Raw genomic sequence first — 14,922 nt, 5'->3', positions numbered from 1 at the left:
CTTCAAAGACTCTAGTTCAGTGTGATTCAGGCTTAGTCAGTTGCAGTGGCCAACTCATCCAGTGTGTTAAGGGGCTATTGGTCCGGGTCTCAGTGTGGTGGATTGCCTTCTGGTGAGGGCGTGAAAGCCCTTGCTTTCTTGATTTTGTATAAAATCATAAAATGGTGCAGGTAATTCTGTTTCTGAAAATGGCGTCTGCTAATCGGACTCCCTTTATAAAGATTTATATAAAAAGAATAGTTGATACATCTGACCTTACTGCACCAGTCTCCTGACTACTGTGGCACCTGCTCTTCAGTAGCACGGCAGGTTTAAAAGGCAACCTGTGCATTCCTGACAGCCGCTGTGACCCAAACTCCTGGCTGGCAGAGTCCGCAAGGTGACTTCTGCACCTCTGATCTAAAATGTAACTGTTGCCTGCTCTGTCTGGTGGCTGGTTAACGAGGGTGTATTTTTAGGGGGGACAGGGGGAGTGTTTGTTCCCGCCCCCAACTTTTGTGGCACATCATTTTGTTACTCATTTTGCAGGGTCCCCTTTCATTTAGATGTCATGTCCCCCCCGCACCCCATTTTCAGCAAAGTTACTCTGCTGCACAATAAACACTTAAGAATGAGCTATTCCACGTTATGGTATAGTGACTGACATAGTACACAATTATTAACAGCACACTCATTTGAAATCGTACCAGTCAACCCTGTGATCCTAGCTATGTGAGGGCAATGTGTAGCCTGGGCAGAGTAGCTGTTTGCACACTATTTCCCCCCCCCCACCCCCCAGGAGTGGAAGCTGCTTTCAAAGGGCACTTGAATAGAAAAGGCCAGCCACACTTCAGGATGCTGTACACCAAAGGGCCTTTGAAATTGTAGGCATGGACGAGACCGAATTAGGGTAGCCAAAGAGACTGAGGGGGACTTGAGAGAAAAGGTCACACCATCTTTTCTGTGTGGCTCTTTCCTTCATGTCACCTCAATTTCTTGTTGGACAAGATGCTAGAAGGCAATGGTCCCTTGTTGCAGCAACATGGGTTGACCCCTTACAGCAGGCTTGCTTCCGTTGAATCCCCTTTGACTTTTTACCTTTTTTTAAGCAGGGGGCCCACTGCTTTGCTGATTTATCTTAGGCCCTCAAGCGAAGGATACATTTCTGGACCACGGCTGGGAGTGCAGTCCAAAGTCCTCTGGCATACAGGTGAAGGCAGAAGGCATCCAGGACAGAGAAGAGCTCTGTCGCCTCACCACCTCCAGTTAACAGTGGGGTGACAGCTGTTGGCCCAAAGCCCGATTGCTGGCTGCACTAAAGTTGAGGTATACTCTTTAGGGGCCACCAAAGGCCTTACCTTGTCCCTGGAGACTAAATGTGGCCTCTCAGCAACCCAGAATTCAAGCAGCTATGTGCCCCGATTCCTACATTGAAACGCTTGTGATACACTGTCATTGCCTGCCTATCCCATGTTTCTGCATGCCATTGAAGTTTGGACCCAGTCGACCAGCTCCTCAATCAGTTGGCATCTCAGGAACCTCCTAGAAGCCAGGCTCCACGCTTTGGAGCATCCAATGACTAGAATAGGGTACTGTGTGTGGAGGCCCTGTCCGCCTGGTCCACTTTCTGGACCATAGTGACCTTTAAGCCCCTTTTCTTGCCTTTTCTGGAAGAGGCATATCCTTTTAAAGTGACATTGATTACCCATGTCAAGTATCAAGAATGCTGTTCCCTACAAGTTCGGCATCCACTGTGTTCTTTCATTGGTGTTGGTTTTTTATGGTGTTTTCTATTTAGTAATTTGTATTTTTATAATTCTTTTAAGTATGTATGTTTTTATAGAACCTTGATTGTGCATTCTTGTTGAGCTATTAGCGCCACATGTAAGCCGAAAGTATTACATTTGAGTACGGATAGGGAGAAATGGCATATGAGGAGGTACACAAAACTTGTAGGTGGCGTTTGCTTATTTGCCCACCCATTGACTGCCCATGGCCATGCTAATTTGCACTCAATTTATGTTAATGTTAAAGGACATTTGTACCGCGCACTACCACCACCGAAGTGGTCCTCTGGCAGCTCTGAAAAAGGGGAGGAGAGGGGGTGGGTTAGTGGGAGTAAGCTGGAAAAGTGCAATCGAGCAGTGATGTGCTGTTGGCAGCCTTAGCCGTTGGCTGGGCTTGGGGGTGTTTTACGGTCCGTAGTCGTCTTGTGCTGTTTAAGTCTGTGTGGTTTGTTTTGTTGCATTGTTGTGAAGTTTGTGCGGATTGCTAGGCTTGTGGTTGTTTGGTTATAGTTTGAGAGGTGTATACAGAGGGATGGAATTGTTAGTTGGTTGGTTAGTTAGCATTGCTGTCCTTGCAATTATGGGATTCCAGCTAGGTGCGGTACATGCTGACATTCACATTTCTATCTAGATGCCGCGCAAGCTAAAGTTGAGAATACCATACGGGTGTGGCACATTCTAACCATTATATTTGTATCTAGATGCGACGCAAGCTAGGGTTCAGAATTCTAAGTGTGGTGCATGTTAAGAGTCACATTTCTATCTAGATGCGACGCAAGCTAATGAACCTTGCTGTCTTTAAAAAAAAAAAAAAAAGAGTTGATGGCTTTATTGGAGCTGTAAACATGATACTGGTGTAATACAAATGTCTTACCGGGTATGCTTTCAGCCACTCGATTTTATAAGTACTATGCTTGTCCTTCACGGAAGTCCTGTTAAAAACAAGCATTGGCAAAGCCAACAGTTTTGCTTGTGTATAAGTATTCGGCATTTGCCAGGCACTGCTATTAGCCAATTAATACCACCCTGGCAGTTCCTGGCAAGTGCCCTTTTCATGCCTATACAAAAGCCAAACTGTTGGCATTGCCAATTCTTGTTTGTTTTTGGAGCCCTTGAACTTTTGGTGTTTGTATTACTATTGTGTTCACGTCAGTGTAACCTGCCCTCGGCCTAGGTTACCACAAAAGGCGACGGTTGTCTCAGGCTCCACCTGTTTCAACTTTATAATTGGGATCAGGGGCTGGTTTAGTAGTAGTGTGGTGCTGAGTAGGCGGTTTAGCCACGTTTCACCGCCTGTACCCCTGCACAGCAGTATTCCTTTCTTCGCAAGCAGTTGGCTATTTGAGCGAAAATGCAGCAAAGTGTTGTTGCTGAGCCAAACCAACGAAAGGCTTGGAGAGGCACACATAATCTAATCTAACTTTCACAAGAGATGCCCTTTCGTTTGGGGTCTGTTATGTGTGATTGTGTGTACTAGATGTGCCCAGAGGTCAAGCGGGCGGGAACTAAGAGTCCCATACTTTTCTGGGGTATCCGCCATCGTTCCCTTGCTTGGGGCTTGGTGTCCCGGAGTACCGTTGCAGGGCAGGGCGCGGCGCAGCTTTGGTTTCGCTGTGTTTGGGATTTGAAGCCGAGCGCCGCTGCGGATCATGAGCCAGTTGAACATCTCGCTGTGCTGTCAGGCTGGCTGGAGCCATAAGGGGAGCCGTGTGCATGAAGCTGCATGCTGTGCGGGGCAATGGCCGGCCAATGGCGCGCTCTCATTGTTTTCTTCAGTTTTGCTATAACCCTTGTAAAGCAGTGTTGGTTGCGGGGTGGCGCTGAGGAAAGGAAGGACCCAGGTATGGGGTGTGCATTCAGGGGGCGGGGGGGTGATGGTGAGGGGGTTTGAGGCACAAAGGGGGGCGGGGTAACATCGTAGCATGAAGCCAGTGCCACTGTGACTGTTTCCTCCCTGCGGTGGACGTGACCTGTGCCCCAGACGGCTTCCTGTCTGCATGTGCATGTCAGACGATACCCTCGCACTGCCAGCCCTGGCCACCGCGCCCTCCCCTCCCCTCCCCTGGCAGGGAGCGCCCCTCGCCAATCTGTCAGGGCCACTTTACGTGCCTTGCCTGAAAGTCCAGAGAAAGGAGCCGGCTTCCGTCACTCGCCTGCCAAGCTGCACTGCTTTCCAATCCCTGCCTCCCTCCCCCACCCCCACCCACCCACCCACAGAGGCGTGTGTTCATCTCACCCGGGGGCACGGCAGGCGCGGGCCGGGCAGCTGTCTCTGCTGGGAGCTTAAGCCGCACATGATTCGCCTAGAACTCTGCCATGGCGACCCCCCTGCTGCCTTTTGCATGTTGGGGGTCTGGTCGCAGTCTCCTGACACTTGCAGCACAACTTCATCATTCCGTAGCATATGTTAATTGGGTGCGGGAGAGGGGGACGTTTCTACGCAGAAAGTGTGCAGGATTCCAAAGGCAGAATGGCACAAATAATCCTTTTTTATTCACATCATTTCGAAAGCTGTCTTCGATAGAAACTTAATCTATCGCTTTCAGTGCCACATGAGTACCCACACTAATACATGCGCTTGTTTAACCTCGGAAAAGGTTTTCGCAAAGCCATCTTCTAAATAATATCATGTTTCATAAGGATCTTGCCGTTTCCCATCGTTTTCCCTTTTACAAATGTAATGAAAATCCATGCTATGTCTGGCTGATTTGCTTGTAGGACTATGTTCATAGTACTTCTTTCTTGATAACCTATATATTTAGCGAGGATGTAGAATTGAAAATTACACTTGGAGTAAGACATCTTAATTTGCAGCAGCACCAACAGTGACGTATATATATATAATAGGGCGGCTATTGCCGCTCTATAGTTAAGGTGAGTCAGGCTCCCATAGGAAACCCCTTAATAGTCTATCATTAATAACTTTTGATTCAAGTAATGGTTTTGGCTGAAATTTCAAAGTGACTAAAATCCCATGGACCCCCAGTCTGAAAACTTTCGTAAAGATTAGTTACAAAATGTAAAAGTCATTAAGCGGCAAAACCTTTTTCCAACATTGCAGCCTACTTCCCATTCATTTTCCAATAGACAAAACTGGGTACATTTTTGCCAAAGCGCACAGCCCAAACCGCTGGACGGATTTGGACCAGGTCCAAAACAACGTGGGAATGAAGTGTTGACTCGCGATCCATGTATAGTTTGGGGTAATTCCATGCAGTATCTTAGGAAATATTTGACGGAGAAGGTGGTGCCCCTTCCCAAAAATATATGGAGATCATCTTGTGGATTTACCCAACACCGTTTATTTTTAGAAATGAAAAGACCACCATCTTGTTTTTCTCTCAATGCGAAGGATATCCATTGCTATAGCCGAGGATATGGGAAAACAAAACGCAGGAACAAAGCGATTTGCAGGTCAAAAAACATGCATATGCCATCAGGCTAGGGGGCAGTTGGTGGCTAGAGGGCACCAAGTGAAATTTGCAAGTTGGGGAGGCGTGGATTGGTTCTAGAGACTGAGTTTGCAACACAAAGCTTTCTATAGCCTTGAATAGCCGACCTCTCAATGAAAATTGCATCACAGAAACAGCATGAGTTGTGGGGGTAAAAGGTAGAGGGCATGGGATGTGAGGAGGCAATCTGGGGAGTTGAGGGAGCGGGCACAGATGAGGGCGGCACTTTGTGAGGGAATGGGGGGGGGGCAGGAAAGCATTTTTTTCCCAGCCGTTTTGCTGATATTCGTGGCTATAAAGGACTATGGATAGCTGTGGGTATGTGTAGTTCAGTACCCATGACCAGTGACCTGATTGCCATCCAGGTCTCCCATCCGTGCAGTAATCGGGACAGACCCTGCTTGGCTTCAAAATAAGGAAGGGGCTAGCCTCCTCAGGCCATGTTGCTCAATAAATGAGCCAAAGTTACAAGACCACCTAGAGAAAGAGAAACGGGCCGGCCTTTTCCTTGCTTTGAAGCTAAGCAGCGTCAGTCCCGATTACTGCATGGATGGGCATCCAAATGGACCTCAGAATTTTCATTTTTTCAACTGTGCTACTGTGGTCCTTGCCTTTTGCTGAATTGCATTCTGGTAATTGTAGTCTCAGTAAACATGTGGGGGTGGGGGCCCCCGGTATCCCAGTCAGTCAAAACTTTGGGAATATATCTAGACTCAAACCTCACCATGACCAGACAGGTGAATGCAATATCATCAGCAGCAGCCTACCACTCGAAACTTAGCACGGCCGCCAGGCCCTTCCTAACACAACAAAACTCCCTCACCATCGCTAGAGCAATCATAGGATCTCGCCTAGACTATTGCAACACACTCCCACTAGGCACTTCAGCAAGGAACATCAAAAAACTTGATGTAGAACAATGCCCTGAGAGCAGCCACAGAGAGACCATATCTCGGCCACCAGGAAATCTGTCCACTGGTTACCCGTCAAAAAGCGTATCCTCTTTAAGCCCCTGGCACTTATCCATAAATGTCGCCATGACACAGCACCTCGGTACCTCTCGCAAAGTTTCTCAGCTCCCCCCTCTAACAGACCCGCCATATCTAGCCACACCAACCGCCTAACCATTCCCAAAAGCCTCAGGATTAGAGCAGACAGCTCTAGCTTCCCAGTTATAGCAGCTACCAATTGGAACCGGCTACCCCGCCTTCTATCGGAGGTATTGAATCCCACACGGTCTTTAGAAAAGCAGTAAAAACCATGCTATTGGTGTAAGATCACCACAATGTGCTTTACTACATGTATGTATTCCTCATGTCCTTGTTCATCATGTGAGGCACTCGACTACTGTAACACTTGTATGCCCCCCTACTTCCTGTAACTAAGACACATTCTTGAAACGGCGCCTTGATGCCTCAGGGCTGCTAAGCGCATTTCAAATACAAAAATAAAAAGTGTACTCCTTTTTGCCTAACCTAGTTCTATAAGGATTTATATATTTGAGTGACACTATGGTATGCATACCTTTTCAAGTTAGCTTTATAAAGCAGAGTATTTCTGAAAGCTAGATAAGGGGGGGTCAGGAGGGGAAATGATGAGAGGGAAAGTAAGTCATTATTTGCCCACAATGTGGCAGGAGAGTTTACAATCCTGGACAATGGCGCAGTTATTTTCCCCCCCGATTGTGGCTGCTTTTCATGGCACCAGTAAAGCCCACATGTGGGTGAACGCAACCCCTTGTTTTTTTTTAATGAGGTTGGCAAGCTTGCTCAAGTATTTGGCTACCAGGATTTTGCTCAGGTTGTCATGTTCCCAGTGCAGGCTCTTTCTCGCAAGACCACAAGCACTTGTTTCGTATTGGGATTTAGTTTTCCAGGGAATATTTCATGGCAGATTGCTGGGTTTAAAAGGTGATCACCTTTTTTACTTTGCTAGCATATTTATTGGAACTTTCGCTCTCTCTACTTCTTTTTCTGGTGTTCATTACTTTTTTTAAATTAAAAGTCCAATGCTATTTTGTCTTGCGCGCTTTCGTCTGAGTAGGTCTATTGAACTACATTTGTATATTTCACTTTAAGATGCATGTTAACTTAGTGTGCCTATATTAATAGGCGGCAGCTTTTGATTTTAGCTCTGTAGGCCAAAGTACCTGGGTATGTTTTTTCAGCTGGTCATTTTTCCCCTTTTACATGCTTCTTAAATGTGGTCAGTTGGGGTTGTGCGGGTACGACAACAGTCACCAAGATACCGGCCATAAAACAAGGGGCTTATAGCACTCTGCTTAACCAAGTGTGTGATCCTCAGCAAATAATGTAATCTCATTAACTAAAAATATTGGAGTTCTCAAAGCCTGCAATCTTTTAATCATAATTAAAAAAAATAGATATATTTACAGCTACAGTGACATCAAGAGTGAAAAATCACTGGTGACCCTGGTCTCCCATCCATGCAGTAAGTAGAGCTGACCCTGCTTAGCTTCAAAGGGAGGAAAAGGGCTAGCCCACTTAGGCCATGGTGCATAATAATTAAGGCAAAGTTACAAGACCACTTAGAGCAACATGACCTGGGGGGGGGAGGCCCCTTACTCACTTTGAAGCTAAGCAGTACTGTGCAAATATTCACGGGGGCCAGATTTTGATTTTCACTATGGGAGCAGAAAGTACTTGGGCATATGTTATTCTTGCAGCCTAGCCAAGTTACATGTCTTGTATATATTGTAATATGCCACACGTCCCTTGTTATTTGGAAGATGATCATTCAGATTTCCTTTTTACTTTGCATTTTGGGACTTGTAGTACAGAACACTTGATGGATAAAACTAGAAGTCAGAAAATGCAACAAAAAAACAAGAACCAGATGGGGCATCTTTCGAATTACATGGAGACATACACACAAACACTAAAAACTCGCACTCAATGTGTTACAATGTTCACATAAACACACGGGCGCACACACTAACACTCGCCATCACGTAGGAAATGCACACTGAACGCACAATCCTTCACACCATGCACACACATTGCATGAACACCCATTCAGATGTCATGTACACTTTCACACCACACATTCCCCTGTACACTGCACATCTATTAAAAAAGAGGACTATTCTGTCTTTGGGCGATTAAAACAAAATGAAATTTAAACAAAAATCACATTTATGCTGAACACTGCCATTGGAGAACACTGGTCTGAAGGAGTTCGAGATTCAGCCCTTGACCTTTAAGCAACAATGTTGTTTGCTTTCTCACAAGTTCATACCTAGGCTTTTAACATCGAACATATTACATTATATGCCAAGTATGAAATGTATGCCCTGTGAAGCAGCAAGACATTGTGGCCTAGTGGTTATATGCTGAGCATTGAACCAGGATAATTTTTTTTTTTTTTCATTTTTATTTAACTAATTTAATTAAAAGCAACGCAACTGGGAGGTGGTGAGGTTTGTTGCGGTGCAGTTCTGTGATTTTTATTTGGCATGAGACAGTGTGAACGTGGCTGCAATGTCAGCCACGTCCAAACATCCCTTGCGGAATGGCTTTTGCACCACAAAGGGTGCGCATGAATGGGCGCTGCGGCGGAAAGGCCACGTCAAATCAGGGAGCTGGAAAATGAAGGCGCTGAAAAGGGGTGTTCTGCTTGGAGCACGCTGCTTAACTAAAGTGTGTGGTCCATGGCAAATAATTTAGTTTCACAGCGCATTGCCTAAAAACACAGTGAGTTCTCAAAGCCTGCAATCCGAAGTCCATGGATAGTGGTCTGGTAGCTTTTTAAAATGGACAATGGGCATGTACAAAGCAGCGCTCTAAAAATCTTTGGAATAACAAAACCCTTGAAATTCAAGGAAAAATCTTTAGTTGCAGGGACGTTCAGGTGAGAACTTAACAAACCCCCTGAAATTCAGCTGAAGCCACCTTAACTTTGCACCCCTGTTGCACAGCATATTACCACAAGGATGACATCACAGATATTTGCATGTTGTATGAGAACACTGATGACCTCACAAATCACATCACTAATGCCATCACTGGTGACAACACTAAATACATTGACTATTTATATATATATTTGAATACTATCTGCACCCGGCCACGTGTTGCTGTGGCTCAGTCTGGTTAAATGGAAAAGAAAGAAAAGAGAAGGTGCACGTTATCTAATATGTTTAATTTCACAATGCTTGTGGGTATACAATATTTTTTGTTGTTCCATTGTCTGTGCAGATATAGAGATTGTCTGGTTTGCCGCACTAGAACACGCAACATATAATTGTCCATGTTAGAAGCAATCCATGTCTAGATCTAAACCGCACAATTCTAAAGATTGGCCTTGAACTTTGTTGATGGTAATTGCAAACGCAATTGGCATGAATTGAGCCGTTAACGATTTCTGCTCCAAACAACGTCATTTGGAAGCATGAGTTTTATTTCCCAATGTTAGATAGAAAATGCTTTGATTCGGCGGGAATATCCGGCAAGCAAAGTTTTAATGGCTCTGGCGGTTCTGTTTCCTGTTGACGTCTTTCAGCCACTCTCAGCCTGTCGCGTTGAGAATGAAGCAGATCTGAATCTGCAGAACGCGATCGCTGTGCGCAACCGTGCATCCTGATGTCTGGCTGCACGTCCCTCTGCTGTTTCCTCTGCATGTATTTGAGCCATTCTAAATTGGAAACATTGAAATGGAATCATAAAATATTTAGTATAGCGTGTGTTGCTTTTATGTCCACCAGATGGCGCTGTTTTTTGGGAAAAGCATGTTTTTGCCTGTCACAGGTGTGACATCTATGTATGGTAGGTATATCAAAACACGCGCGTGTTCAAATGCTATGTTGTGTCAAAATTTCAAAGCATTCGTGAGGAACTTTCAGAGATTTAAGATTTTGAACAAACTAATATTTACATTTGTATTTATATATAAATATCCAGGGTATCCGGCGACCCGTTGGGTAGGGGCTATGCCTGGGGAAACGGGAACTAATACATAAAATGCAAATCCAATATGCTTCAAATGTCTTTGTTGTGTCCTTTATTCTCTTTTACACATATACTCAAACCTATACCGTTAATATTACATAGCTATGTTTGTATGGCACCACTCGCCTGGGGAGTCAAAAGTAGCTCCTGGTAGCTCTTTGTTTCCCAGCTCTTGGCAATTTCGAACCCTCAATATAACTGATTACATCAATAAAGGAATTAGACATAACATCATTTATAAGTAAGCTCATGAACAGTTTGATTACCTTAATAACAATTTAGGCGACATGGATTTGGCCATGATAAAAGCTGGGGTCACTGGCCATTACCAAAGGCCATTGCTAGTGGTCGGGCAGTGCTCAAAAATACCAATGTGCATAGTTAAAAGCCATCCCTGTTTTTAAAATATGCAGTGGGCAATGTTGCAGCTGTGTCAGTGGCCATGGCTAAAGGCCCTAGCTAGTGCCCATTAATATGTTAAAATATACAGTCTGCACAGCAAAAGGCCATGACCACTGGCTAGCAGTGTTAAAGACCATGGTTCGTGGCTGGTTAATGTATATAATCTACAGTGGATACAACTATATTGGGAAACTGTACCCATGTTAATGAACCTATAATATACAGTGGTGCCTAAATAAACTACAAATCCCAGCGGTCCTGTAGTTTTGGACACGCATTTGTCTCGGTCAGGCACATCAGTGTCGGCGCGTCAGGGACCAGCTGGTCTACGGTTGTCCACGGTGGGAGGCGTTGTGTTTTCTCCCATTTTACATCCATATTGGTCGGTTTTCAAGTTGGTGTCTTCATTCGGAGGGTACTTACTTAGAAACAGGAGGCTTTCATTGCTGGGCCCCGAGATATATGCCTGATTCGGAATAGGTCATTTTTTCTTTACGGCAATCCACCATACGCACTAGGCTAGGTTGCTTCCATTAGATTATTTGCAAATTTGGCTGTGACCATGGAAATTAAGGAAGCTGCTCCTACAAAGGAGAATATTGTGCCCCAACTGCAAAAGTTGCCCCTATGAAGGTTCCCAAATGGCTCCCTTAACCTTGCTCTTCTTAATACCAGGTCCTTAGTGAAACATACTGTTGATGTCCACAACTTCATTCTGGAGAATGTGTACATAACGGAAACATGGCTTGCCCATAGCCCAGTTATAGAGCAAGTGACTCCCATCGGCTATGCATTTTTTGGAAAAAATCTGGAAACGGGTCAGGGCGGTGGGGTAGCTATTATTTATAAAAATTAAAAAAAACCTTGGCCTGAATGAGGTGAAGTGGAGTGTGAAGGATGTGATATCCTACATACGAAAATCATTCCCAATCACAATTTTAGCATATATTTTGTGTCCCTTTATAAGCCACCAGGTGATACCCCCCCGTTCAATGAAGATCTTACACATTTATTATCCCCCATGCAAAAAGCAAATAGTGCTATAATCCTCCTGTGTGATCTAAACCTGTGGAGAGGAGACCCAAGAGAGAAGAAAGCACTTGAATTGGAAAGATTACTGAATAACGGGAATATTGTTTTACACAACAATTCTGATCCGACACACATAAAGGGAAACTCCTTGTGTGTGGTGGGATCACTCTTATGTGTCAGATGTAACTCCCAAAACCTTTCAGGCACAATAGGAGTTACCACGTAAGGTTTTGGGGAGAAACCATCGGGCCATTCCAAAAGATCTTACGCAACGCATGAATGTTTTAATGATTGACTGCTGAGCTGGATCATCCTGACCTTTTGATGGAGAGCTATAATAGACATATGATAACACTGCTTGATAGGCTAGCTCCAAAACAAGCTGCAAAGTGTTAGGGATATTCCTAATCATCAAAAATGATTCTCCCCGTAACTGGTACAGCTTAAGTTAAGTTTAAGCAAAAGACAGGCTGAACATTCATGGCTTAAGGACAAGCGTTTCAAGAATAAAGAAGAATGGCAATGTAGGGAGATGGAATACAAGGAGTAACCGCTATAGCAAACAAATCAGCAGGGCTGGAAATGAAATGAAGGAACTTTTTTAACTGTTTAGAACATTGGAAAAGCATACAGTTCTGAACCAAAATAAAACCCCCAAAAAAGACTATACACGAGTGCAAAAAGCATTTCCTGACAAACTTGTGCTTGCCCAAGCTAAGATTTGTAAACAGCTGGATAGTTAAATATATTGCAATTTCTGGTGATATTATAGGAAATGGGCAACAAGAATCGATGGTTGGCTCAAACGTCCTCCGATTTCAGAGAGCAAAACCTGGCGTTGCCTGCCCCGCAATTTTGTTAACTGTGACGCATTCAGAAGTTGAGAATATCCTAGACTATGCATCCCACGAGTTGTCCAGGGGACCTATTGCCATCTAAGGTCATCCTGGAACATCTGGGTGTTTTTGCACCATTCTTGTGCAGATTTGTGAATGTATCTTTTAATCACTGTTATCCCTCAAACTAATGTTGTGGTGACCCCCCTTTAACATTTTTTTTAAAAACCGGGTTTGGACCCCAATGATGTGGCAAACTTGAGGCCCATATCAACATCTTTTTTTTTCTTACGATTGTTGACAAGGTGGCTACAATGCAGCTCCAACAACATATGGAGGTCATAGGTACGCTACACAAGAAACAATCTGGTTTCCTACGCACCTGTTGTCGATCTCCAGACTCAGATGCTGACCGCGTTGGAGAGGAGTGGATTGGGGCTGCTGATTTCGCTGGACTCATCAGCAGCCTTCGATCTACTAGACCATAAAATACTGTGGAGAGACTGGCTGTCATAGGGGTTCTTTCAGGGGAAGCGGTCAGGTGGACGAAATCGTTTTTGGAGGGACGCGGGTCTAGGGTCCATTGGGGAGATGTCTCGTCTGATTCAGAGCCTACTATGAAGGTTAAGGCTCTCAGCACTTATATGGAGGCTAATCTAAATGCGTATGCCCACGTGAACTACATTGTGAGGGAACACCAACTATTATCTTGGAGTATTGAGATTGGTTGGCCCCCTGGTTAGAAGGGTTAACGTTACTGCGCTTGGATAACTACAACTCTCTGTTAGGGGGGTTGCCAGTAGGGATGCCATACATAAACTGCAGAAAATACTAAATGAGGCAGTGCGCATAGTCCTTGGCCCCCACTCTCTGGAACTCGCTTCCCCCACACATCCGACACACCGAAGACTATTTGTCATTCCGCAAACTACTAAAAATATGGCTCTTCTTATAACTCCAATGACCACCCTAAAGATACGCTTGATACTTCCAAAAAACACTCAATGAAACTAGCCTCCTGGCAGCCAAAACTGGACTGAGCGGATGGAGTGGACGCTCATCACCTTATACCCGATCACCATGCTTCCACAAGCCGGACAGAGCGGAAAAGGGGGATGGAACCGGTGGGAGTGGATGGAACCGGTGGGAATGGAATTGAACCCCTGGAGTGGATGGAACGATTGGTGCGAATGGTACAGTTGGCGCGGGTGGAACGGATGGAGTGGATGGAACGGACAGACCAGTAGGTGCGGATGAAACAGTTGGTGCAGGTGGAAGTGTGGATAGAGAGGATGGAACAGATGGAACCCTTTGGAATGGAGTGGATGGAACACCTGTATATGCCATGTACCAGTATCCGCTTATGTATCTGTACCCCAGATGTACCCCTATACATCCTGTCGTTAAATATATTTATGTCGCTATGTACGTCCCCACTGTCCTGCTCACATGCCCGGTCTCAGGCAGGCACTTGTACTGATATCCACCATATCACACCACTATGCTTACTCTCTTCTATACACCATCATTCAACTAGAACACAGCTATACCATGATAAATTCGCCCTAGCGGTTCTCAAACGGACATGACCCCACAAACACCTCATCACCCTAATAAAACACAGCTATCTGAGCACATTCTGGCTAGCTTAGGCGTTCCTCGGGCCTACCGCAGCCAGAACCCAGTCTAGGTGTCCACCCACCAGACTGAACACATCCAACTGATTTCACCAGCACCACACTTATCGCTATAAAGCAGCCATCATCCATCAACCACCCCAGCTGCACACATAGCCGGTGCACCCACACACCTTTCGTCACTCTTTCTCTCTACTGACTTGAACTACGGCTCCCAAGTGTCTTCATCCTACCATGCCTTTGAAGTCATACCAATGATACATAAAGCGCTATATAAATGCCAAGTAACATATATAGCACAGCGAGAACCAGTGACGGCAGCATGGAGAGAGCTGCACTGGCACCCGGTGGGAGCCAGAGTCCTCCTTTACGCTGTTAACTCTGGGACATAAGTGTATTTTTGGGACTGCTCCTCAATATCTTAAAGAGAAAGTAGTGATCTATCAACCCACTAGGAGCCTTTGCTATGCTAAGGCATGCCTTTTGAAGGTCAACCGATTTTGAAAGAGCTTGGGGCAATGACCACTCTTTCCCGGTCCGGGTGGCACAGGCCTGGAAAGAGCTACCAGAATCACTCTGAAAAGAAGAAAATCATCTTGCCTTTAGGAAGTTGCTGAAGACCAGGCTGTTGGTCTGAATAATTCTGAAATCCCTATTCTGTAGTTCTGTTTCTGTTTCAGCGCCTGGATGTCTTGGGGCTTTGGCGCCTTTATAAGCAAAATAACATAACATAACAGTGGACACAGCCGAACGCCATCGCTTATTGAATTTTATTATTTTAAAACATGCAGTGAACATGGTCAAAAGATGTAAAAACTGATCAAGGTCAA

At 45.1% G+C, this 14,922-nt stretch overlaps 1 protein-coding gene across 12 annotated transcripts in view; it reads left to right on the top strand.

Moving 5' to 3' along the window:
- Window positions 1-14,922, top strand: part of DLG3 (discs large MAGUK scaffold protein 3) — a 2,111,742-nt gene that overhangs the window by 1,441,896 nt on the left and 654,924 nt on the right. Inside the window, exon 1 of one of the 12 annotated variants that reach the window (XM_069612445.1) lies at window positions 3,489-3,607. The exons of the other annotated variants lie outside the window; for them this stretch is intronic. Within the exon in view, the coding sequence (XP_069468546.1) occupies window positions 3,490-3,607 (118 nt within the window). The 5' untranslated portion in view covers window position 3,489. Of the gene's footprint in view, window positions 1-3,488; window positions 3,608-14,922 lie in introns of those variants that run through there. 12 annotated transcript variants of the gene reach the window in all.

Source organism: Ambystoma mexicanum, chromosome 5p, assembly GCF_040938575.1.
Source record: "Ambystoma mexicanum isolate Mex_15411 chromosome 5p, UKY_AmexF1_1, whole genome shotgun sequence".
NCBI lineage: Eukaryota > Metazoa > Chordata > Amphibia > Caudata > Ambystomatidae > Ambystoma > Ambystoma mexicanum.
The sequence above is the reverse complement of the archived record's forward strand: the minus strand, read 5'-3'. Positions and strand labels throughout refer to the sequence as shown.